Here is a 23,970-nt window from a genome sequence, read left to right as displayed (position 1 = left end):
CTATACCAGACTACTAAAACTAAATTTGTTATTTATCGTTGTATGCAAATAACGGACATGTTTTATAGCCCATGATACGGCGACTTTCACACGACTGACCCGTTACTTGGTCATTCGCCAATTAATCATTCAAATAAGAGCTAAAGATAATTACCATAAATGAAGAAAAGTAATAAACTTTTATTTTGCTTTTAAACTATTAAAGTAAACATTACTTTTTCATTTTAACTTGCTAAGCCATCCTGTAGAAAATTACTTTATTACACACTGTAATGTGTAGAATTTATTTCAACTTATTTAACCATTCAACGATGAACAAATTTACATTTTTACACGATTATTGGTGCCGGCAAAACGACTATGGCAAAACTCTACCTTTGTTTATATTTGCAGTCGAAATGTTCGCATCATTTACAACATTCGTTCGACTAGTTGTGTTGAAATGAAGCTCAAAATAGAAACACAAGCTTGCCGGCCTTTCCTGATTCGACATCACACCACAAACAATAGTTAACCTCAAAACCTAAGCAACAGCAACCGATCAAGCGGGTGAGGATGCCATTCGTAATTTCATGAACCCCGAATTGTTCACTGATTTGCACTATTATTCAAACCCTTTTGTACAGATATTTGATCTGTGTAATTAGGTGGTAGTGGACGCTCTAGTACTGGTTAGACCAATTACCAGTCAACCGTGTTGGTCCCACCTGTGAGATCGATTGTGCGTGTTTCAAAAGACATTGCCAACTTAATGGATCATCTCAAACACACACACTTAAACCGCGCAAAGTAAAGATCTAATTTTGGTTCCTTGCAATTCACGAAAGAACTACATTCTGCGTAGTTTTCATTTCTTTTTGTTGTTTTTATCTTCCTTTACTGTGCTAATACTCCTTTACGTGCATCTTTTGCCGGATTCTGTTCTCACATTGTGTGTTTCACTGTTTAAAAAAAAATCTTTGAAAATCGGATATGAAAATCGGTGCTACAACTTGAGCCAGGAGATTTATTTTTATCACTCGTACCCCGCCGAATCACACAATAAACGAATTTTACGCATAAAACATTGCTATAGCATAAAACAGCTTGACAGCATTCAAGCAGTTTTTCCACACAAGTTCACTATCAATGTTTTACTATTGGGACATGCAAAGATCCGAAAGGCTCAACATAGCTATTGTTTTAATTGTTATTCTCACATACTACACAAACCACTAACAAATCACCATACACTATCGTATTCACACTATCGTTCGAATCGGTATTAGCCGATTGATTGAATCTGAACTGACAAGGATACATGCACTTTAGAGCCACTTAATTACTGTATGATAGTCGCGGCAATTGTGACAACTATCGAGAGTGCGTGTGCCTCACGCGGCGATCGCGTTGCTACTGAGACAGATCCTCTCTCAAAACTCACGTACACCAAGTGGTCGTATCAGATCGTTAACTGGTTCGTTTTGGTCTGCTCAGAATGGTCTATATGATTCACAATAATCATTTACAATACAGTTTTTATATTATATGCAAATAAGCATACTGATGAGCATGAGTGGTTTGATAGCAACTGTTTGTTTTAATCGACGATTTGGAAATACCAAACATAGAATTTTATAGGAATCACCGTTATTAGTTTTACTTTATTTGATTTTCTTCCTTCAAGTATTTTTTTTACATTTCATGAGAACATGTGTGAAAATAAAGCATTTCACTGCAATATCTATCAAATATCCATGAACTCCTCGTGTCTCCTATTCCGCTTTAATTGTGTATCGTTGGTCTTAAGAAGAGACTGCATTCAATTTACAAAACGTCTATCCATAACAGTCAAAATGAAATGAATCATAAATTTGAACGCTAAATATTTCATGCACGATAGTGAAATATTTCATGCCCACACTACATATACTGTGGTACCATCTGAATGTTGCACAGTAGGACAATGTCATGAATTCCGAAATGTAAATTTGATTTTTAATTTTGTAACCAATGTTATTTTTGTAATATTATTTTCTATAATATTCAAGACAGAAATTGTGTAGAGATAATTTATGCTTGTGTAAACAACATTTACTCATATTTGTTCAATGTTCCCGTTCATACGGATAGTCAATGTTTGTTACGGGGACACGGTCAATACTAGGCTTGAACCAATGACGGGTATGTTATTGAATCGTACAAGTTGATGACTGTACATCGGGATTGTCCATCTTTTTATTATAAAAAAATTGTTACATAACAATGTACAAATTTAAGACTTTGCAATTAGGTTTTTTGAGTATTTCGTTTTAGATAGTAAACAGAGGCTAAAAGTAGAAACATTGATTCCTTTATTTTAATTTTGTACTAAAATATCCAGCGAATGCTCACACGGCATGCATGAATCAAACAAACATGCGTACAGCTACTACGCATCGCCATTACACCAGGTGGTCGAGCTGAATCGTTTTGTAGGAGTAACGGAGTGTAGCAGTATTGCGAAAACTTAACATCTTGATCGTATCCATTTACGTATATCACCTATGCCAACGACACACTTTTTCTACGTGTGTGTGTGTATATGCTCCCGTCAGCTAATGGTGCTATAGCAGCTGAAAATATATCTCTCCTTCTCATACGCTTTCTACTTTACTGGAAAAACTCACCTTTGCGACCCAGCCGATTATTTATTTCGTAACCTTCTCGAACTCAAAATGTTTATGCTATTTTGCTGCTTATTGCTTGTTGAAAAGATATATTTGAATTCATGGCTTATTTTTTAATTTTGAGCATTTTATCTAGAAATAATACAGAACACTGGTATGGTTTCGCCAAATATTTATTCTGGTAATTATTGACACTAACATAAAATTCTTATAATATTAGTTTCGATTATATTATACATAATCAACAAAATGTGGATGAACATTAACTATATCACACTCATATAAAATATAATAATTACGAACTATCTGAGCTTATTTTCATAATAAAAGGTATCCTAGATTTAAAGAAAAGTAGATGAACCGAAAACGGATAGCAACCAAAAGCGCAGAGATATAAAAACACTTGGAATAGTTTAACATCGTTACCAAAAGTAGGAACAATTTATATATTACAAACCACAGCAAGAACAGTATCTACACTATAACCCATAACAAGAACACAGTGCTGAAAATCATCGTTACAAAAGATAAACGCAACTAGTAAGATGAAAAAAATAACTTTCAATCACAACAAAAACACAACTCGCAATCAAATGTACAAAACCAAGTCAATTGTACAAAACCCAAAAGCTTCGAAGAGCAGTGGCGGATTAACGCGAATGTAGGCCTTTCTAAAGTGTACAGTGAGAGATTGTATGAGCAATACTTAACCTGAGAATGGGGCCCTTTCCGTTTGAAGCTCGTAGGCTGAAATTTCAGCCTGTCAGCTGTTTGCATTATATAGCAGTTTTCGAGCAGCTATCTAAGTGAGTACAATATACAGGTGGGCTTATCCCAAGGTGTATGAATTTAGAAGCCTGAATGAAGATTTTTTTCGCTTCTGCTTCTGAATGAAGATTTTAAGAGTGTTTTGAGTATTCGTCAAGCCTCCAGAAAGCTTGTTTGAGAAAAAGTTTTCACCCGTTCTGCCAAAAAGTGATGTTCAAAATTGGTTATGAAAACATACCATGAGACCACCTGGACTACATACACTTTGATTCCAGATTCCACCACCTGATCTCTTTAATGCACCTTGGGATAAATGTAAACAAACCTGTGTTTTCAAGCAGGTACTCGAATCTAATTCTAGCTTTTAGGCTAAAATTTTCTAGACTGAAAATCGCAGGCTAGTTTTTTGTGTGGTTTTGTATGGATTGTTTACATGATTTCAGCCTCCAACTGTCAAACTCCATACAAAAAACTGACTAGAATTGTGAAGGCCCCCAATGTTTGAAAAGCAAATTTACTTATGATCGGGAAGGGGAGGGGGGTGTGGATTTCTTTTTAAGCCCCCACGTGGTCGCTTAGTTTGTATACTACTTAATCCGCCCTTGTCGATGAGTATAAATAACACAACTAATGATATTGGCTCACAGATTCGTTCAGACTAATGATAGGACTATTCCTTCCTGAAAATCAATCGACCTCACGTTTCAAGAGTTTGGAAATATCCCCCTACCCAAAGTAAGGCCTCCTTACCCCAACATATCTACTGAGTGAACCCCTTTCAGGGTTTCTATGATCGTATAGAATGCGCTTCGAAAAATGTCCTCTTCAGTTCAGCCTATGTTATCAAACAATGACCTTGATATTCGAAAACCACCCTGGCCAGCGTAGGTTCCAAGTTAGTACACTAGATTGATTCTTTAATTCTAAAGCACCAGCTGCTTGTACTCTTTATCGCTCCTCTCCTGCATTGCTGGTATCATTATAATTTACTTTCCAGTTCCGTAGTGCAAACCAGAAAAATAATCTATTAAATCAGCTGTGTTATGCTCTTTTGTTCGGCGGGACACATTTCGATATTAATTCGATATTAATGGTGGCAAGCCGCATACAGGACTCTCAGGGGCCGCCAGACATACGTGGTTTAGATAATACATGAGTTTTTAAAGCTAATACAATGAGAGAATCTTACCTTTCTCAATATCGATGCTCAAAATACGCGCATGCTCAAAATACTAAAAATTGAATTTAAAGATAAGAGCCAACTGCAATAAACAGATTACGAACCTGAATTTTTATCATTACCCAATGTCTCAGAGACGCTTATCGCCAATCGTCTGGGGTCTGTAATATATAACCTGCCTCACCTATAGCGTCTGGCAGTCCTAATTAATCGTCGTTTGTGTAAAGAGCATGGTACGCGCATTTCTTTTTTGTTTTGCCCTACTCGTGGCGTTTTACAACGTAGAATCAAGAAGTAAGTAAACATTTAACATGGAGTGTTTTATTCTACCTAATCTATGCAATGCATAAACTAATTGATAATCGACCTAATATCCACAGAACCAGTGGTTTGCTACTACGCATCATGGTCAACGTACCGTCCAGGAAGAGGACAATTCAACGTGGAAAACATCGATCCCTTCCTGTGTACCCATCTCATTTACGCATTCTTTGGAGTGAACGACTCTGGAGCAGTGACGATACTAGATCCCTGGTTAGATCTGGATAGTGGCCGAGGAAATATTCGACTCTTTAATCAACTACGAAACCAGAATCCTAATCTCAAAACGCTGGCCGCTATCGGTGGTGCAACTGTTGATCGAGTCATATTTTCTCAAATTGCTGCCAGTGCGTCCTTGCGTAGTACCTTTGCACGAAACGCACGAGACTTTTGTCTCGCCCATGGATTTGATGGAGTGGATCTTGGATGGGAGTTCCCAGCCATGCACGACGGTGATACCGCACCGTATGATAAGCGGAATTTTGTGTTGATGCTATCAGAGCTGGCTCTTGCGCTGCGCTCTCACGGTTTGTTACTAACAGCGGCACTTGCCGCCAGCGAAACAATTGCTTCCATTTCGTACGACATTGCCGGTATAGTGCCACACTTGGATTTCATTAATCTGATGGCGTACGACTACAACGGAGCGTGGAGCAATTTCACGGGCCACAATGCACCGCTCTTTGCCGGGCCGTCCGATCAGAATGACTTTCAACGAACACTTAACGTCCAACACAGCATCAACTATTGGCTAAGCCAGGGAGCTCCCGCGTCAAAACTGGTTCTCGGTGTTCCGGCTTATGGGCGTACCTTCACATTAGCCAACTCTGCTGTTAATGGATTACGAGCACCAGCCGAAGGTCCCGGACTACCCGGACCGTACACAGGCCAATACGGATACATTGCATACCACGAGGTTTGTGGCCACTTGTCATCTACAACTGGTTGGTATCGTGTATGGGAACCAATTCAAAAAATTCCTTACACCTTTTCCAATAACCAATGGATAGGATATGACGATAGGCAAAGTATATGGGAAAAGTGTAACTACGCTAACAGTCAACAACTTGCTGGTATGATGATGTGGTCGATTGATATGGATGATTTTCGTGGAAACTGTGGAACCAGTTTTACTCTGCTCAAAACTGTCAATGAATGCCTAGTGTAATGTTAGCATGTTGTGAAAACTTATCGCTTAAAAAATCTATTCATAGTGAATATTTGTTTAATTCAAGTGAAAATAATTGCTTTAATACTGATTATAATATGGTATTCCTTCATTTCATGTGGAATTGTAAGTAATACTTAATCGTTTACTTAGTATTTCTATATTTGCTAAAACAGTCAAATACACGTTCGTTGATCTTTTAGAATTGTACTGTACTTTATTTTACTTTTATTTTTCCTGTAGGTGTAATGTATGCAAATAAAGGACAATCTAGATCAATTTTCTAAAATCCAGTACATAAAGGTTGAACCGGTATCGTGGTACAGTGGTCAAGTCGTTCAACTTAACAACATACCCGTCTTGGGTTCAAGCTCCGAATGAACCATGCCCCCATACGTAGGACTAACTATCTTGCTATGTGTAATCAATAAGTCACTGAAAGCCAAGTCCATTAGTGATACAGAGAGGCCTTGGCCGCCAACGGTTGTTGTGCTAAGAGAGAAAAAAGTTCATGAATGGTTAGCAGCGTTATAGAAAACGATCGTTTAATGTACTTATGACAGCTTACTTGTAAAAGTTAAACACAGCTGACCTGAGTTTTGTGATTCAATTCAATCACTAGGTATGCTTTTTGTAATGTGCCACTTTTCTTTACTGCTAACAAAAATTTTACAACCGTGATAAGCATAAAAACAAAACATGTAAACAGTCCAACTAAACATCGCGTCACAAAACAACAAACAAAAGTGACCCATGAGCTCAACAAACACTAAAATCATCGCTCCATGTTCAGTATTTGTTTTCATAAGTGGTTGACCTATTTTTAGCTCCTTTCGTGAAGGTATTCGACGAACGAACCTCGTTTATTTTGTCGAACGAACGAGTCGCATCACGCCGTGAGTGTCCGTACTTGTTTCCCTTCCGATCGCTTCAGCCGCATCGCCAACACAGCATACGTTACCAGAATGCGATGGTTTGGTCCTTTTTTGTAAGAATTTAAATTAAGCATGTAAGATACAAAGTTTCAAATTTGAACTAATAATTAGATTTGAAGCATACTCTTCAATACAGATTATGGCAAAATTGACACAAAACATTTCTAAACAACATATCAACTTTTTTCTTTAATTTTTTTCATTTTTTAAATTTCCTCAACAGCGTATTTACCACTGCATAGAGTTTTAACTGTCTGAGATGCATCCCATGAGCCGCAAACCACCATCTAAGACAAGCATCTTTGAAACATCCCACACACATGGCCTAAAATTAGCGCTGGCATTTTGCGCATAGTCGCGATCGCTTACTACTGCCCAGACATGGAGCAGCATGATCGAGTGAAACAAACTTCAAAATTTTTAGACAGTCAGCCCGAATTGGTTCTCCCCTCTTTATTTACCTCCAATGAACGATTTTCTTATTTCGTCCACACCTTGCATTCGGCTCCGGTGAGTCATGGAATGGACAAATGTCTTAATTTATTTACGTTCATCATTTATCATTATGTAAACCAGTGACGATCACTTGCTTGATCCTTCAGTAGGCATTCGTTGTTATTAAAGGTTATTTTGTTTTTTCTTCCTAATCTTTCTTTGTTTTATCTTTGTGGTACATATTCACCAATGTTTAGCCTGTGTTAAAGTCTTTTGGGATATTGATCGTATATTGTATTCCAAAATTTATTTTACTTTTTTATAACCATTTTATATTGCTTTGTATTGTTATGCAGAGTTCGTTGGACCAATAGTTAAAAATGTCGTTTAGTTTGTCGTTAACATTTCATCCACAGTATGAAAATATTTCTAACAAATAGTTAAAAACTCAATGAATCCTTTCTGAGCAGAGAGCAGCATACACAAACTGTGTGACGAAAAAGAGAACACAGTTATTTTTTTAAGATAGAGCGTAAAGCATATCAAAAGGTGTGCGTTTGTAAATATCATCCAATTTCGCAACGGCACGTAGGTTGTTAGTTAGATACAAATATAATCCTTACTAACCACACACACCTATATACTGAAAACACACTATTGCACACACATACCACTGACAAGCTCGTTGGTATGGAAAATTATAGAATATATTTAGAATCTGAAGCAACCACACAAACAGGACAGAAAGAGTCGGCTTCAGTTCGTTTCACACTGCCAAATCAGTTAGTGTTGGTTGGTCAACGGAGAAATACCTAGCATTGGTAACGATCGTTCTTGCTCGCGCCCTCACAACGTTCACCAATACAGAACACTGTCGCTTTCCTCTATTCCTCGACAGTCTATCCTCACGACCCTCCTCTAACTGATGCAAGATCTATGACAGTTTCCTAGGAACACCAATGGCAAGATTTGAGTAGGCTGGAATTCTTCAGTCTCTCAAACAGGCAATTCCTCCCCCACACCAAGAAATACGGTGACAACCTAGGATTCTACCTATTCGACATGGTGCAAATGCTTGGGGCCTTAAGCGCACAGTTCATTCGAGTCTGCAATGCAAAGTGAAAAATAGCTAAAAATACAAAACCGAACCACCATACCCTACCTATGCGACACATTTTAACCGCAGGTTTATGATTAGTCGGCTTCTGATGATGATTATGATGATATTTGGCGCTTTTGCTGCCGTTCGATATGTATGTATTAAACGTGAAAGGTGTATATTATGTTGTAAACATCGAATATAAAACATGTATACCATTTACAATTTTAAATGCATACACATGCATATTTGTATTAGTATGAATATGAATTTTAAAAAAAGAACATTAAATAAAACCGCGTAAGCTTACGCGGAGCCATACCACCTGACAAACCAACCAAAGCAATATTAATCAAACTACTCCCAAAACAAGCTGCAACAATGTTTTCATCCTTTACTAGACACTATCATGCAAAGCTACACCTTTTCCCTAGCCTCCAATACATGCAACACTATTCTGTATTGTGGTAAATTTGGCGAAACAAAATGATCTCCAAGCTTAACACAATCCCACCGGTATTCTGGCCAACATTCGCCAGGTTCCGTCAATTTACAAACCCCAACCAACATTCCGTTGACTTTGTTTGTTTTGGTGAGCATAGATATGGCTACTGGGCGCCAAAAATAGACCATATTCTTTGGAGTATTTGTACGATTTTCACATCATAAATTTCGTGCTATATGGTGTTGTGTTTGGATATGCACACACATGATTCTGTCCATCTTCTTAAATTTGTGCATTGCGTTCTCTTGATATAATAACGGTGTACGATCATTGAACATTTTGATTTGTACGAACTAGGCTTCAAATTTACATCTGTCACATATAATAAATAAAAAGCTAGTAATAATATATTTCAATTCTCCAATAGCCCAATAATGTGGAACATGATCGTCCCCATTCCACAGAGCGTGTGTCCCTCCTCATGCTGCTAGGTGAATTTAATAAACCCGCTCATTAGTCATACAACTCAACCGTGTACAGGTCCAACAGGTCGGGCAATAAACAAGTGTGAGCGTGCAGCACACTCAAGACACTCGGGAAAACATCAACAGGAAAGCATCCCCATGATTCAATTCATCAATGGTTCAAATATTATTGTTGTCCCACTTACGGTGGCCCTCTAGCACTGTCATTTGCATACACGTAAACACATACAAGCGGTTATACCGAGAGGCGGCAGTCATTCCGACGAACCAGCTCGCGTTTCTCTATCTCCTTGAGTCTTGAACTGCATTGATGGGGCAGAAAAGTGAGATAATTATCGTACCCAACGCATGGTCATCACGGTAGACTGGTGGTGGAAATTTGTAACTTTTTCTCGACTCGTCGATACGGCTAGCGGACACGAAATTCATTCTTCCGCCATTTGCAACACGCACAGCCGTTTTCCAACACACAATTTTGCGATACCAACACACTTTCGGCTCGGCTTAGATGTGTTGGGAAACTAGTAACCGTACACTGGGAGCGAATGGTCGGGAAAAAACAACATCCGCGACATGAGCCGGAGCCGAAGCCGGAGGATGGCGACGCGGCGGTAGAAACGAGGATGAACATTCCTCCCGACGAATGACGCCATCGGACCTGTGCCGAGCATGAATGTGAACGGCTCGAATAATCTCAGCTTCTGGCACCGAACAGCGCGATCGGGAGTGACTGCCGGGAGGGACAAAATATGAGTAAACCGTGAGTATTTATAAAACAATAAAACAATCCGTGCCCGTGCTAATTTTAACACACCTGACTAACGCGAACGGCACGGTTTGATGCGTGCGCAATACGGATCATGGTGTGCGCCGGGAGTACGATCAAGATCCAACCAATTCGTATGGAGACTCGCTCGCTCGACTCTTGCCACGGCGGTACCATTGCATTGAATAGTTTCCCTCCAACTTGGGTCCCTCAGCCGGTGGTTGTGGTGCAGCCGTGTGAGTTAGCGTGGCCAGTACCACTACAAACACATCGAGCAACAAGCCAGCCGCAACCAGGCACATCAACACATACACGATCATCTATCACACAGCAGGAGCGCCAATCTGCGCAAACGCCCTGCTGCATCGGCATGCCGGATCGGATGGAAATGCGAAATGGGTTGAATCCGCTTTCAGAAAAATGAAGACGGGCCCGCTCACGCACACAGGCGCGCTTGCACGGATGCGTAAGCCGAACACTGCTCGGGAAACCCGGTGGCCGGTTAGTAGATCACCAAACTTGCTCCGGCATTTATGAAAACCACGGCACCTAGTGTGCTTCTGACAGTCGGTTCAATCGGTGTTCAGGGTGGATTGATCCTGGTTTGACTCTGCCTGGTGGGGGACCTGTTCTCGTGTGTGTTTTTCCCTTCTCTGTCTCTCTCGAAAACGATCGAACGAGTGTAAACCTTCCGTGCGCCGTAGCGTCGGTTACATTCGTGTGTTCCAGACGCATATTTCCCAACGCCCGCAGGCTAGTGTAAATCCGTGTTCACGCACAAAAGACGAGCAATATGTCTTCGTCCGCCGTTACCACTAAAACGTCCAAGTACACCTACCGTTCGACCGGAGGTGGTACCGCCGATGTCAGCATCGAGTACAGTGCTGACCTGAGCGCTCTGTCCCGACTGGAGGTGAGTTTTTCGGGTCACAACATTCCCGAACGAGCAGTGTGGTGCGCAAGGAACGAAAGGAACTACGGCTGGAACTTCACCTGATACACTGGACAAATCTACACAAGCACACACTCATACTCGTGTTCAGCGATACGTACACCTTGAAGAACAAATCTTAAGCTAAGACCAGTGATATTATCTATTTAGCAATACATTACATTAGTGTTTATTCACAGAACATTCGCACAGAGAGTTTTGCATTAGGTCGCAATTCAAACTAAACACATTCACAATGCATTCACAGTTTGCTTCTCATTACCAAAAACTACTACCACACTACCACATTCCATATGCATTCCATAATCTACTTAACACATCCTCGACTAAGTACTTTCATTGGTAATAGTGAAAGCTTTTCGGAGAGCCGGAAGTATGTTCAAGAACATTCTCGCGTCATGGTGATATATGTGAAAATGAAAAATGCCGAAGCCTCTACTGCTAGCGCTCTTGATTGCCTGCTACCATTGCTAGTACTGCTAACATGATCGGTAAAGTGCCTAGTGTTACGAAATTTAAAAGAAAAAAAATACAGCAAAGCGCAATTCCAGCACCCATTAAAAAGTCCTTAACCAAAATGCTGCCATTGCTAGACCGTGCCACGAAAGTGCCTATTGGTGAATGTTAGTTGACGTTATTCAAGTGCTCCTGAACACACAGCTGAAGTGCATGTTGAGAACTGAAGATTGTTGTAAAGGCGTTATAATAACCTTCCTTAAAAAAAGGATATCTCAGCTTAGTGGTGTACATGTGTAGTGCGAGATAGTTTTAGACACGTTTTCATCCCTCCGGACAAAGGAATGTATATGTGCGTGTGTGTGTGTGTGTGTGTATGTGTATGTGTGGAGTGTCCAATGGTGGATAGGTTCCTGCTGAATTCCTCTTCTTACTTGCGTGCATTACCGATTGGCAACAATGCGCTAATAAGCCACGCTCAAACATTCAACGATTTTCTACTGATTTCAGGACAAGATCCGTCTCCTGCAGGAAGACTTGGAGTCGGAGCGTGGCCTTCGCCAGAGGGTAAGTTATGTTTTCATATTAAAGAAAAAAAAACTTTAACGATCTGTTCTAAAAATATCGCGCAAAACATTGTGAGACGATTTTTTGTATCCGATCCACCCGCGAAGCTATGCTGATTCATCGTTATTCATAGGTTAAATCGTGTAAATGAGTTGGTATCGTTTACACGTGCGTTTTTTCGAGAATAGTGATTAATTTTGTTACAATGCGGGTAGTAGTTTGAAGTATTCATCATTCTAAATTCCTATCTTGCTTTTATTAGTATTACCTCAGACATTTTTTTCGAAAGACCTTGATTTTAAAAACAATAGCTAACGATCAATCCATTTATAGCGATCTACTACACCCATTTAAAGCGACCTACTCTCTTTTCACACGTCAATCGCACTTCCGGGAGTGACCATCAGTGGCCAGCGGTAGCTCACAAATATTATGCTTTACACCTCGTAGCGTAGGAGTCTCATGTCCATCCGTTTTTTTGCAAATACGACCTGTCACTTGAATACATCTCATTTGAAGTGTCGTGATGCGTATTCCTTTCTGTACTCCTACACAATACCGCTAACCTTGGTGTCTTGTCGATTTGGCCCGACCCGTTGATTGGCATGGGCCTGCAAGCGTCTTCAAGTGGCGAAGCAATTACATCATCCCACAGCGCTGAAGCATCACACCTTCGAAGTGAGGATTGTTCCTCGTTCCTTAGACCGGGACAAGGTTTCGTGCTGGTTCTTGTTGCTAGTTTCCTCCACCGCTCAGGTCGACCAACTGTTTGCGAACACCGAACAACCTACTATCGCCGTCCAATGCGAGATGGTTTTCCCTCGAGCACTAAAAATAGCCCCCGCTCCTGCGATCGTACTGAGAAGGTGGTTTTAGATCGCTAGAACGTGCACACATGCGTGTGTTTGTGTCTCCTCTGCGCTGCGAGTGGTGTACGTTTATCGACCGAAAACGGCAAAAGAGAATATTGGCCTTTCGAAAATAGTTTTCCTAGCACCCAGAGCCGTTCGTTTCATTGCATTGCTGAACTTGGATTACAGCTCTACTACTACTGTACTACTTAGCCGTAATCGTAATCTTTGATCATTTGCCCTTACACAGCCTCTTTGATAAGGCAAAGTGCGTTACCGTAGTGCTGTTACTTACTGCCAAGATCTTGAAGTAACACTTCTCTGTAAGCCATCTGCTAAACTCTACTGCAATGCTTTTGGTAGCTTCTCTCGCAATGTCTCCGTCGGCGCATTCCACAGAGGGCAACGCGTTAGAGACCGCGAGCCGCGCGTGTGCCATGCTGCACATAATTGTAGATCCCCCCCAAGAGATAGGCGATGAATAGAGTACATGAATCAGGCTCATCGTGTTTTTTTTGCAATTAAAAAAAATCGCCGACAATAAAAATCTTCTTTCTACCGAGACGTGTGCCGCTAAAAAAAATCAAGAATCACGGTTTTTTTATCGTTTACGATGTTGCTTCGTTTTTGTAGACCAACTTATGATCTGTTGTTTGGGAATATTTTTTTCTCCTCAATGCGAAGAACACTCATGCAATTAAGTATGAAATATTATGCCAATTCCAATGATTTTCCAAGACAATAATTTTAACACTCACACACATTCAACTTCTTCCTCATATCGTTGCCAATCTGCACTACATATGCGTGTCTCATTGCGTAGGATGTGGCCTCCTTGCTTTCCGAAATGCACACAGTGCTGAACACCTATGTGCGGGCTGCTAAAAATAAACCGTCTTCCAACGTTTGGCGCAGCTTACCTGCTTTTGGTTCCTGCGCCGAGCGCCGGGTTGCAAAATATTACCGGATTTTTTTCCTTTCTTTCTTTCTAAAAGTGAATTTTGCCGACCATCTCCGGATAAGATGCATACGAACTTTTTAACCAGTGTTATGACATCGTATTGCATCGGTATTGCATTTTTTTTGGAGCAATGGAAAAGGAAAACTCTTGTATCTTGTTGGAACAAAATAATGTGGAAACTATTTTCTTAAAAACAGAAATTGCACGATATCACGATGTGTTTTTGTACCTTTTTGACACCTTACCTTCCTTCGTATTTTTAGTATGTCTTTTCAAATACACTCAATAAGAATAATGTTTGAAAACTCAGTTAAACCTTATTAGTGTAAGTTATAAAAATTCGACTCTCTTTCAATATATCTTATTATTGTTCTTGTTTGCTTTAGGAAATACAATCCTAATCAACAAAGTTTATTTGATTATTTCTTTCTTCAAACTAGATCGAACGTGAGAAAGCCGATCTCAGCGTACAGGTGATTCAGTTGTCTGAGCGTCTCGAAGAAGCTGAGGGTGGTGCTGAGGGACAGGTAACAACAAACCACAATACTAACATAATGAGCATTCGCATTGAAAACATTTTCGTTCTCTTTTGGCGTCGATTTTTATTAAAGCTGGAGATCAATCGCAAGCGTGATGTCGAGCTGACCAAGCTGCGTAAGCTGCTGGAGGATGTGCACCTAGAATCTGAGGAGACTGCTCACATCCTGAAGCGCAAGCACCAGGAAATCGTCAGCGATTTCAACGAACAGCTTGAGGCTCTGACCAAGTCGAAGCAGCGGTAAACTATCCTTTTCATTTTATTTCCCTCGCTGTAACACTAACATAAACACCATACAATCGATAATCGTTGTGTCCATCTCTATCGCACTCCTTTTCAAATAACACCCACTCATTCCTCCTCCGAGTGGCCACTGTGCGGGTGATGATTAAGTTACGATTCGTCATCTCATTCGCCAACCCTCGCCACGCATTCCGGGCCGTTCTCGGACCGACCTTTTTTCGTAACTCTTTGCGCACGTCACACCACACGTTTCAATGCGCTTCTGCGGCTGCTGCCGGTATTTTCGAAGCGCGATCACATAACTGCCGACCGCTAATGCGCGACCGCCCATGTTCCATATGGGTTTTCTCACTCACTTTTACGGTTGCGATACTCCGATGGTGCGCGTGTAGAGAAATGAATTTCATACCGCCGACTGCCCAGGACGTAGACGGTGGTGATTCGGTGCAATCATCATTCCCCAGCGGTATGTAAACAGACCGATGCGTCCCAAGACCGCCAACGAGCGCTTCGCGAGACACAGCGAGCGACGTAAAACCTGGGCAGATGACATGACAGGTTTCGAGGCTGGCGATCTATTTTAAGACCGGGATGTGCTGCTCATTTCTGCGGGCCAAATATGTCGGCTAGCGCACGGTCTTTGCGTTGATCGTTCCACACTGTACGGCGGGACCGAAGTGTAGCTTGAAAATTCATCTCCCACACTAATTTGGATCACCTGTTGTTTTTTCGCACCTTGCGTAGTTACACATAACCTCTCTATCTCTACACTGTAACACGCTGGATGGATTAATGTAATGGCTGATCCCTTCTACCGTTCGCTTTTCTAGAGTCGAGAAGGAAAAATCGAAGCTGCAGGCTGAGATCTACGAGCTGCTGTCGCAAGTCGAAAGCATTTCTAAGGACAAACAGGTCAGCATCAAGACGATCGAGAAACTCGAGGTCCAGGTCACTGAGCTCAACATCCGCATCGAGGAGCTGAACCGCACGATCGTCGACATCAGCTCGCACAAGACGCGTCTATCGCAGGAGAACATTGATTTGGTCAAGTCGGTTCAGGACCTTAAGCTGAGCGTTGAGAGCATCTCGTTCTCTAAGACCCAGCTGAACTCGCAGCTCGAGGAAGCTAGACGCCGCCTGGAGGAAGATGATCGCCGCCGCTCGATGCTCGAGTCCAGCCTGCACCAGGTCGAGACTGAGCTGGAGTCTATTCGTCTGCAGCTCGAGGAAGAGTCGGAAGCTCGCCTGGACCTGGAGCGCCAGCTCGTCAAGGCAAATGGTGAGGCCGGTACCTTCAAGTCCAAGTACGAGGCCGAATGCATGGCCCGTGCTGAGGAGGTGGAAGAGATCCGCCGCAAGTACACGGTGCGCATCACTGAGTCGGAGGAGCACATCGAGTCGCTGCAGGCCCGTCTGAGCAAGCTGGAGAAGGAAAAGAGCCGATTGACCAGCGAGATCGAGGTGCTGATCATTGACCTGGAAAAGGCCAACAACGGTATCCGCGAGTACACGAAGCGCATCGAGATCCTCGAGAAGACCAACATCGAAATCAAGACCCGCCTGGAGGAAACGATCGCTCTGTACGATGCGTCGCAGCGCGATCTGCGCCAGAGGACTGCCGATTTCCAGCGCCTGTCTCACGAGCTGGACAAGACTCGCGAGCAGAAGGATCAGCTGGGACGCGATAACAACAAGCTGCAGAACGAGCTGCACGAGTCACGCAGCACCGTCACCGAATTGACGCGCCGTCTTCACGAGTATGAAGTCGAGCTGCGTCGTCTGGAGAATGAGCGTGAGGAGCTCACGGCCGCCTACAAGGAAGCCGAAGCGGTAAGTGTGCTAAATAACTATTTCGATTGGAAACTAAAATTATTTTTCAATTATCTTACATCTTTTCGTATTTACAGGGACGCAAAGCAGAGGAGAAACGTGCTCAGGCCCTTTCGGCTGAGTATGGCCAGTTCCGTCATGACACTGAGCGTCGCCTATTGGAGAAGGACGAAGAGATTGAAGTCATTCGGTAAGTACGGGCGGTGTTTAATGTTACGCTAGCAATATCAAATGTCACATTGCATTCGATGACGTTAGTCTCTAAATGTGCCAACAAGTGCCAACTCGATCTCACCATAGCGGCCACTATACTTCGACCTACCGGAGTCTCGCGTGCTTTGGTATATAAACGAATTAAACAGTTGTTCTAAACAATCAGGAACCGTATGGTATTATCGCCTGTAAAAGGTTTTGAGGTCAAACATATATGCTTATAGCTGATCACAAAAACACAACCATTACTTGGCTCTGTTACGAGCATTAGATACGAGACGTACAACAAGATCGCTGGTTTTTACGCCTCTTTGTACTTTGAACTACCAGGCGCCTCCATCTGCGTTCCAGTGCAACTATTAATTTTGTTCAAATTATTTTTAAGCCAACAAAAAGTGTGTACGCTAACTCATGTGCTCGAACAACATTCATCAAACATGCAACTGATTTTGCTAGTTATAAACTTTACATCAGATAGCGCAAGCTCAGCATCCATTTTCGCTAAGCGTGTGTGCCACTTTCTGCAATCCATTATTTTGTGCCACTTACTGCAACGACCTTTAAATAACCGTTCTTTCAAATCAAACAATCGTCGTCACCTCTTCCTAGAACGCATTAACTGCAGTTTGTTGACCGCAACCAATGAAAGTCAATCGATCCACCACTGAGCACGGCTAGCACGAGTTGTATACGAAAATATCTCATACCCGTGCACGTTTTCTTTGCTTCCTGCATTCGATAATCAGCTTGTTCTTGGATGGCGGTACCACACGGCTCTTGACAGTGCTCCTGAAAGTGAAATAAACTTGACGGGTGTGGTGAACGCTTTAGCGCCTAGTAGTGATTGCCACAAACGCTGTATCGAGTAAGCTGATCATTCTAATGATGCTTGTTTCGTTACCTCATCATTGACCGAGCACTTTCGCTCGTGTTCATTCGATTGATTTCGCTATCGCGACGGTTTTCTCATTCTAAGCTGCTGCCACTGACCTTACTTTCAGTCGCCAAATAGCCAAGGTGAAGACCAGTTCAGTGATCAATAAACAATTGTTCTGTTTTATTTGAAATATTCATTTCGCCATTTGTGCTATTGTTGGTTTCAAAAACTTTCATTTAAAAAATCTCAATTAGTACGTTTTAACCTATTATCAGACTTCATTTGATTGTTAAAGCAATTCGTATTTTTGGTAAACATCATAATCAACTCATACCCTTCCTGTTTTGATGAGAGCAATTTCCACTTGTGAAGTATCACCAAAAATATAGTGAACCAATAAAATGTGATTTTATAGTAACAGTTTTTGGCAAACGAAATCGCACCGTAATTGACATCACGAGGTGGTCCAGAAACGGTGTCAGATTTGTAATGTTTTCCTTTCTGCAAAAACAAACAAAAAAACGTGAAGCATGACACATATTATCATGTAATCGTCATGTGAAACGTCTGGTATATGTCTTGTGGCGCATACTTATGACACACGAAATTTTAGTTTGAGTGGAGAAAATGTTAAATGGTTGTTTGAGATGTGCTGTGGACCGAATTTTTCAGAAAAAAAACTACTAGCTACGTAAGAAAATACGACCGAAGCCGTGATAACGTGAAACTAAATTACAAAATAGTACGTGTTACGTCCATTCGGATATACGCGGTTTTCTAAATTTAACAGTTTATGTGCCAAACCGGTACAATTTGCTAAATGAGTTGTCCAATATAAAAGTAATAATTTTATTCAAAAATACCCGTTTATTTTGGCTCAAAATCATGAAATTTGACTTATGTGGATATCCATAACCGCGTATCTCGGGATCAGACGGGAAAACGGGTAATCTGGTCATATTTTACAATGACAATTAAGATTAAACTAATTCTAAAAAAAAAATATTACAAAATGAAAAAACCTCCCTCAACACTTCATATTACATTTCTTTGGGTATTTCGAAACTTGGTTAGCTTTATCGAAATGGAAAATAACAGTTATATGTTTGCTCATTCTTGCTCATTGTACCACAAACAAGCATGTAGTCACGTTCTAATATTTTCGACAGTTAAGGTATCAGAACGTGTGGATCATAAAATGTTACACACGCCGTAATTGATCAATTAAGTTACTTGTGCAAACATGGTGTACAATGTGTGTGTGTGGGTTTTTATAGCTTTCACATCTGAGAGCCAGCAAAACAGTGCCCCCTCCCCCGTAAGGCACGATCCTTAGTGCGTAATTCGCACGCCCGTCTAATCATTGCCATCAGTGCATTTCATTGTCCTTTATCATGATCTAAAAATACATCAGATCATTTGTTCTATTTCGAAAAGGTCTCAATGTTGTTTTTGGTGCTTTCGTCACATCACTGGTGTTTTCTTATGACATTTCTTCTTTCCCGTGATGTAGCATCGAATCTGTTCGTTCGCAGTTTGTCGTAAGCAGCCTCTTAGCAAGACACTAGCAAACAGCGAATAGAGAAAAGCAACGTGTGTTTGTGTGTGTGTGTTGCTTTGACTTGGGCATAGATGGGGAGGGAATAGATACCACAAATTAGGCAAAATAAGTAAGAAAATAAGTAGCGACTCTTTCTAACAGCAACGACGGGACGTGTGTATTTGTGCCAGCTTTAAAGCCATCGCAATACTGGGAGTTCTAATGGTTGCCGTCCACACCAGTTGAGGTATTCGCAGTTCTCTCACATTTTGTGGTTGTGTGCGCTTCCTTCTTCGTTCTCGCTCACACTTTCTTTACGGCATTGAGTGATACAGGCGCGATCTAGATGGCACCACTGTTTGCGTTGGACAACCGGTGCGAAAGACGCGAGAGGCTCATCCCCACTCAGATCTACCAAAACAACTACGGACATGCGATGCACTACTACCAACCCATGATCGACTATCTCGATACGAAGAGTGCGAGTGCCGAGCAGTCCCCTCTACCCGATCCGCGCTGCCCGTACCTGCCCTACACCGAGGAGCGCGGTCTAAACCGCTATCACACAGGGTACTTCCACTTCCGACCGTACTCCGACCGGGAGGTTGTCCGACTGTCGGAGGCAGCAGTTGACACGGCGGAACGCTACCTACCCGATTACCGATTCGATATAAAGCGCTCAGTACTCAGTGTGACCGCGACTGCCGACGCAGCTAGGCTCAAGAAGCACGTACCCGCGGACAGTGTGATCGATCGTTACAATCGGAAAGTAGCCGTACGGAACGCACAGCACGCAGCCGACGACAAACGTGACAGGATGGCACTGACTAAGCGCACTCATTTTTACGGTAACCTTAAGGACTCGGACTCGGATCTCTCGCCGGAGCTAAAGAAAGCGATCAAGGGAAAATCGGCCGATCAGATCAAGAACATCTTGCTGAACGAGTCGCGCCGGACTCGCGAGTCGGAGGAACGTTCCCTGAACCAAATCAGCAGCCGGTTCAGCTCGTCTGTGTCACGCCAGGCGGTGGGTAGCCGTGCCAACAGCGAGGTACGCTACATTGTCAAGCGATCGACTAGCACCGTCGACGTTAGCCAGGCTGCCGAGGAAGCCTCCACTCAGTACAAGGCTGTCCACACCTCCGTCGATAATGTGCGCCGGGAGATTAAGAACTTTGCCGTCAAGACACAGGAATTCCTGCACGACACCAGGTGAATTACTACAACCGTGACATTCACCATCCATCCAATAGCCATGCCTTTCCCCGAACTTCCTGTATAGATCATAGACACCTTCCCAAAATGTTGATCTACTGTTCTGTGCTACTATTACCCACTATCAAAAACGGTTCTTATCAATATTGGCGACAGCTTGCCAATTTCGCCGGATCTAGTTCAAGGCTGAGTTCAGTCAAATAACATATGATTGATTATTATTGTGGTCTTGTCTTGCCCTACTATTGCCCTTCAATACCAAAACACACACACACACATCCGTGCTCTATCTCTAGTTCTTTTAATTGCATTGCGATTTCTTTTACTGTGTTGTTTGCTGTCGAGCTCCAGAAAATCTATCTCCATGCCAACCAAGGTAACGTAACGAGTTTCTGCAATCTTACCAATGTCCAAGTTCTTGATGTTTCTGCATCTTTCTATATCTTTCATCGTCCTCTGTATCTTTTTTTAACGTCTGCCTAAAATCGGTCTCACTGCTAAAATGCATCCATCAGAAGACTTGGTCTGATTTGCAATGACCTCGAATGTGAGTGTTTTCTCGTGTGACATACTTACAGTTATGCAAATATTTCGTACCATCACTCTACTGTACCACGGGCGTGCGTCTATGGCTGACCGTTTCCTGTGCAAATTTATATATCTTACGAGTTGACTTTCCTCTTTTACATCGTTACCCATACCATATCGACTCTACAAAGCTTCACCATTCATCAAGTTCACACACGCCGTTAAGAGAGATATTTAAAAAAAAAAGTCACATCCACAATGAAACAAAACTGCTTATAAATATCATGCAGAACGGTCAGTTTAATGATTTCGAGGTTATAGATATATATATACACTAACACTTGTCGCTTTGTTCATGAGGTCTAAAGGCAAAGTGCTCGTGCAGTATTAGACTCGCAGATGTCAGAAGTCTGACGAACGAACAAACGAACGTCCACACAAGATCGTCCATTTTTTTGCGTTCTATAGATACCGGGGGTATTTTTTTTTGTACTGGTTTTGCATTCCTTCGTTCCGAGTGTACGAAAAATGTTATTTGTGGGATTTGCTGCTACCCCTGACACCCGGGCCTGTTTATACTTTACCTTGAACTGCTTTCGTCTAGGCATTCCCGATTTTTCGTGCGGATTGAAACACAAGGCGACTTCGGGTTTATTTATTTGTATTACGAATGTCTACTATGTAACGTTACCGCTTACGCTCACCGTGTCAACCGAAGGCTTAATTTATTACATAAATATACACTTACTTTTCTCCCGTCAACATCGTTCGCAGCTTCAAAACCTTCAAAGCCGCAAAGATCACACCACAGCCTGTTCGATGTAAAGTCGTTTATTATTAATATTTGTTGTGAAGAGATATTGTGCAATAGATTTAGAGCTTGGTAGCTTAAATGTACTTATTATATTCTTTTATACATTCCACATACTTTTACAACACATTTTAAACTGTGGATCAATCTCTTCCTTTGCCGAAGATAGTAAAAAAACTCTATATTTAAAATCACACATATATTTTACACCACTTTACTCCATCTACTTACCAACACATCATCAAGGGGCAACGAGTATCATCGTTATTTTACATTCGAATCCATCTGCGGGATCTAATAATAATCGCAACGAGAGCATTTGGAGAGTTTGGCAAGACACCAAAGCCGTCATGGTGCATATGTCTTTACTTTTTGTTTGCTTCATTACTTAATTCATAACGTAAGCACTGTCTGTGTCTATCGGAAAATGTGTCAAATATTTTATTTGTGACAAATAGGGTAATTTGCAGTCTAATGATAAACACAACCGACTTTAGGAAGCTGGGTGTAAATTACGTTTTTATCCGGACTGTCTCCTTATAGCAAAGAGTGACTACCTAAAAACTTAGTAAAATTGCATAATGCTTTATATTTAAGCATAGATAAATCCGATATGAACTTCAAGAAAATATTGTTAATTTAAATATCATCAATAATTCATATAGGACTACTTCAAGCCTGATCATAGTGTTTGAAAGTTCATTGTTCACTGAACTCAAATAGCAATGTTTCTAGTAATCTGCTTTAAATGTAATTAAAACACGGGTACAGGTATTGTCTAACATCCTCTGTCTCGACCATATGTATGATTCACTGCACCTTCAATCAACGGGAAATCCGTTGATTGCGTAGCATCATCTTATGCGTTGAAGCAAAAGAGTGCGAGCCGGCAGAAACGGCATTTGTTGTCGTATTATTTTATTTTTAACTATCTCCTATGCTAAAAGCAAGTGGTACATGGTATCAGGACAGAGGACAATTGTAAGCCACATCCGAACGGAATGAATCATCGCGTTGCGATAATACCACACTTTTCACACTTTCTACAATACACGTTTTTTCTGTCTTTTGCTTTTATCCGCAGCAAGCAGACGAGCATCGAAATCGAGCAGCTGAATGCCCGCGTTGTCGAGGCTGAGACCAAGCTTAAGAGCGAGGTCCAGCGCATCAAGAAGAAGCTGCAGATCCAGATCACCGAGCTGGAGATGTCGCTGGATGTGGCCAACCACACCAACATCGAGCTGCAGAAGACTATCAAGAAGCAGTCGCTGCAGTTGACCGAGATGCAGGCTCACTACGAGGAGATCCAGCGCCAGCTGCAGTCCACTGTCGACCAGTACGGCATTGCTCAGCGTCGCATCCAATCGCTCTCCGGCGAGCTGGAGGAGATCCGCATCAACTACGATTCTTCGCTGCGTGCTAAGCGTCAGGTGGAGGTGTCTCTCGAGGAGGCCACCACTCGTATTAACGAGCTGAGCGTTGTCAACGCCAACTACGCTTCGCTCAAGGCTAAGCTTGAGACCGAACTGCAAACCTTGGCCGTTGACTACGAGGAAGTCACCCGTGAGCTGCGTGTCAGCGATGAGCGCTACCAGAAGATTCAGGTATTTTACCGCTTTAACCTCGTACCTCAAATCAACCAAACATCCTGACAAACTCATTTCCGTTTTAAAGGTTGAGCTTAAGCACACCGTTGAGCTGCTGCACGAGGAACAGGAAAGAATCGTCAAGATTGAAGCCATCAAGAAGTCGCTGGAAGTTGAGGTTAAGGTAAGAATAACGCTAATAGGTGCAGAAGCAGCGGCGAAATGGTAGCGTACAATAACATAGCCATATGTTCACAGCAACTGTCCGTCCGTCTGGAGGAAGTCGAGGTCAATGCCGTGGCTGGTAGCAGACGCATCATCAACAAGCTTGAGGCTCGCCTGCGCGACATCGAAGTTGAACTGGACGAGGAAAGACGAAAGCACGCCGAAACGATCAAGATTCTCCGCAAAAAGGAACGCTCTGTCAAGGAAGTGTACATTCAGATCGAGGAGGATCAGAAGAACATTCAGATTCTGCAGGACGCCCTGGAGAAGGCCAACCAGAAGATCGCTGCCTACAAGCGTCAGCTAACCGAACAGGTATGACGACCG

At 42.1% G+C, this 23,970-nt stretch overlaps 3 protein-coding genes across 5 annotated transcripts in view; 2 read left to right on the top strand and 1 right to left on the bottom strand.

The window, feature by feature from the left end:
- Positions 1–1,377, bottom strand: part of LOC1275084 (FH1/FH2 domain-containing protein 3) — a 70,252-nt gene extending 68,875 nt beyond the window's left edge. The window contains exon 1 of one of the 3 annotated variants that reach the window (XM_061641973.1): positions 1,326–1,377. The gene's annotated coding sequence lies outside the window, so the exon portion shown is untranslated. The other 2 variants (XM_061641971.1, XM_061641974.1) reach the window with 2 other exon arrangements.
- Positions 1,378–4,778: 3,401 nt separating this feature from the next.
- On the top strand, positions 4,779–6,290 carry LOC133391783 (chitinase-3-like protein 1). Its single transcript, XM_061648052.1, has 2 exons — positions 4,779–4,890; positions 4,977–6,290. Exons 1-2 carry the CDS (start codon positions 4,827–4,829, stop codon positions 6,083–6,085), a joined length of 1,173 nt encoding a protein of 390 aa, XP_061504036.1. The 5' UTR covers positions 4,779–4,826; the 3' UTR covers positions 6,086–6,290.
- Positions 6,291–10,697: 4,407 nt separating this feature from the next.
- LOC1275082 (paramyosin, long form) overlaps positions 10,698–23,970 on the top strand; it is a 14,488-nt gene continuing 1,215 nt past the window's right edge. Inside the window, exons 1-9 of the mRNA XM_314309.5 lie at positions 10,698–11,163; positions 12,169–12,225; positions 14,478–14,564; positions 14,649–14,815; positions 15,649–16,648; positions 16,726–16,838; positions 22,917–23,436; positions 23,507–23,602; positions 23,677–23,958. Coding sequence (XP_314309.4) covers positions 11,044–11,163; positions 12,169–12,225; positions 14,478–14,564; positions 14,649–14,815; positions 15,649–16,648; positions 16,726–16,838; positions 22,917–23,436; positions 23,507–23,602; positions 23,677–23,958 — 2,442 coding nt within the window. The 5' untranslated portion in view covers positions 10,698–11,043. The remainder of the gene's footprint in view (positions 11,164–12,168; positions 12,226–14,477; positions 14,565–14,648; positions 14,816–15,648; positions 16,649–16,725; positions 16,839–22,916; positions 23,437–23,506; positions 23,603–23,676; positions 23,959–23,970) is intronic.

Source organism: Anopheles gambiae, chromosome 2 (assembly GCF_943734735.2).
Source record: "Anopheles gambiae chromosome 2, idAnoGambNW_F1_1, whole genome shotgun sequence".
Lineage (NCBI taxonomy): Eukaryota > Metazoa > Arthropoda > Insecta > Diptera > Culicidae > Anopheles > Anopheles gambiae.
Note: the sequence above shows the minus strand (reverse complement) of the source record. Positions and strands in the feature narration are given on the sequence as shown.

Coding starts and splice junctions, on each gene's coding strand:
- LOC133391783 (XM_061648052.1), top strand. CDS start 4,827: ATGGTACGCGCATTTCTTTTTTGTTTTGCCCTACTCGTGGCGTTTTAC. Junction 4,891..4,976: donor TTACAACGTAGAATCAAGAA/GTAAGTAAACAT, acceptor TAATATCCACAG/AACCAGTGGTTTGCTACTAC.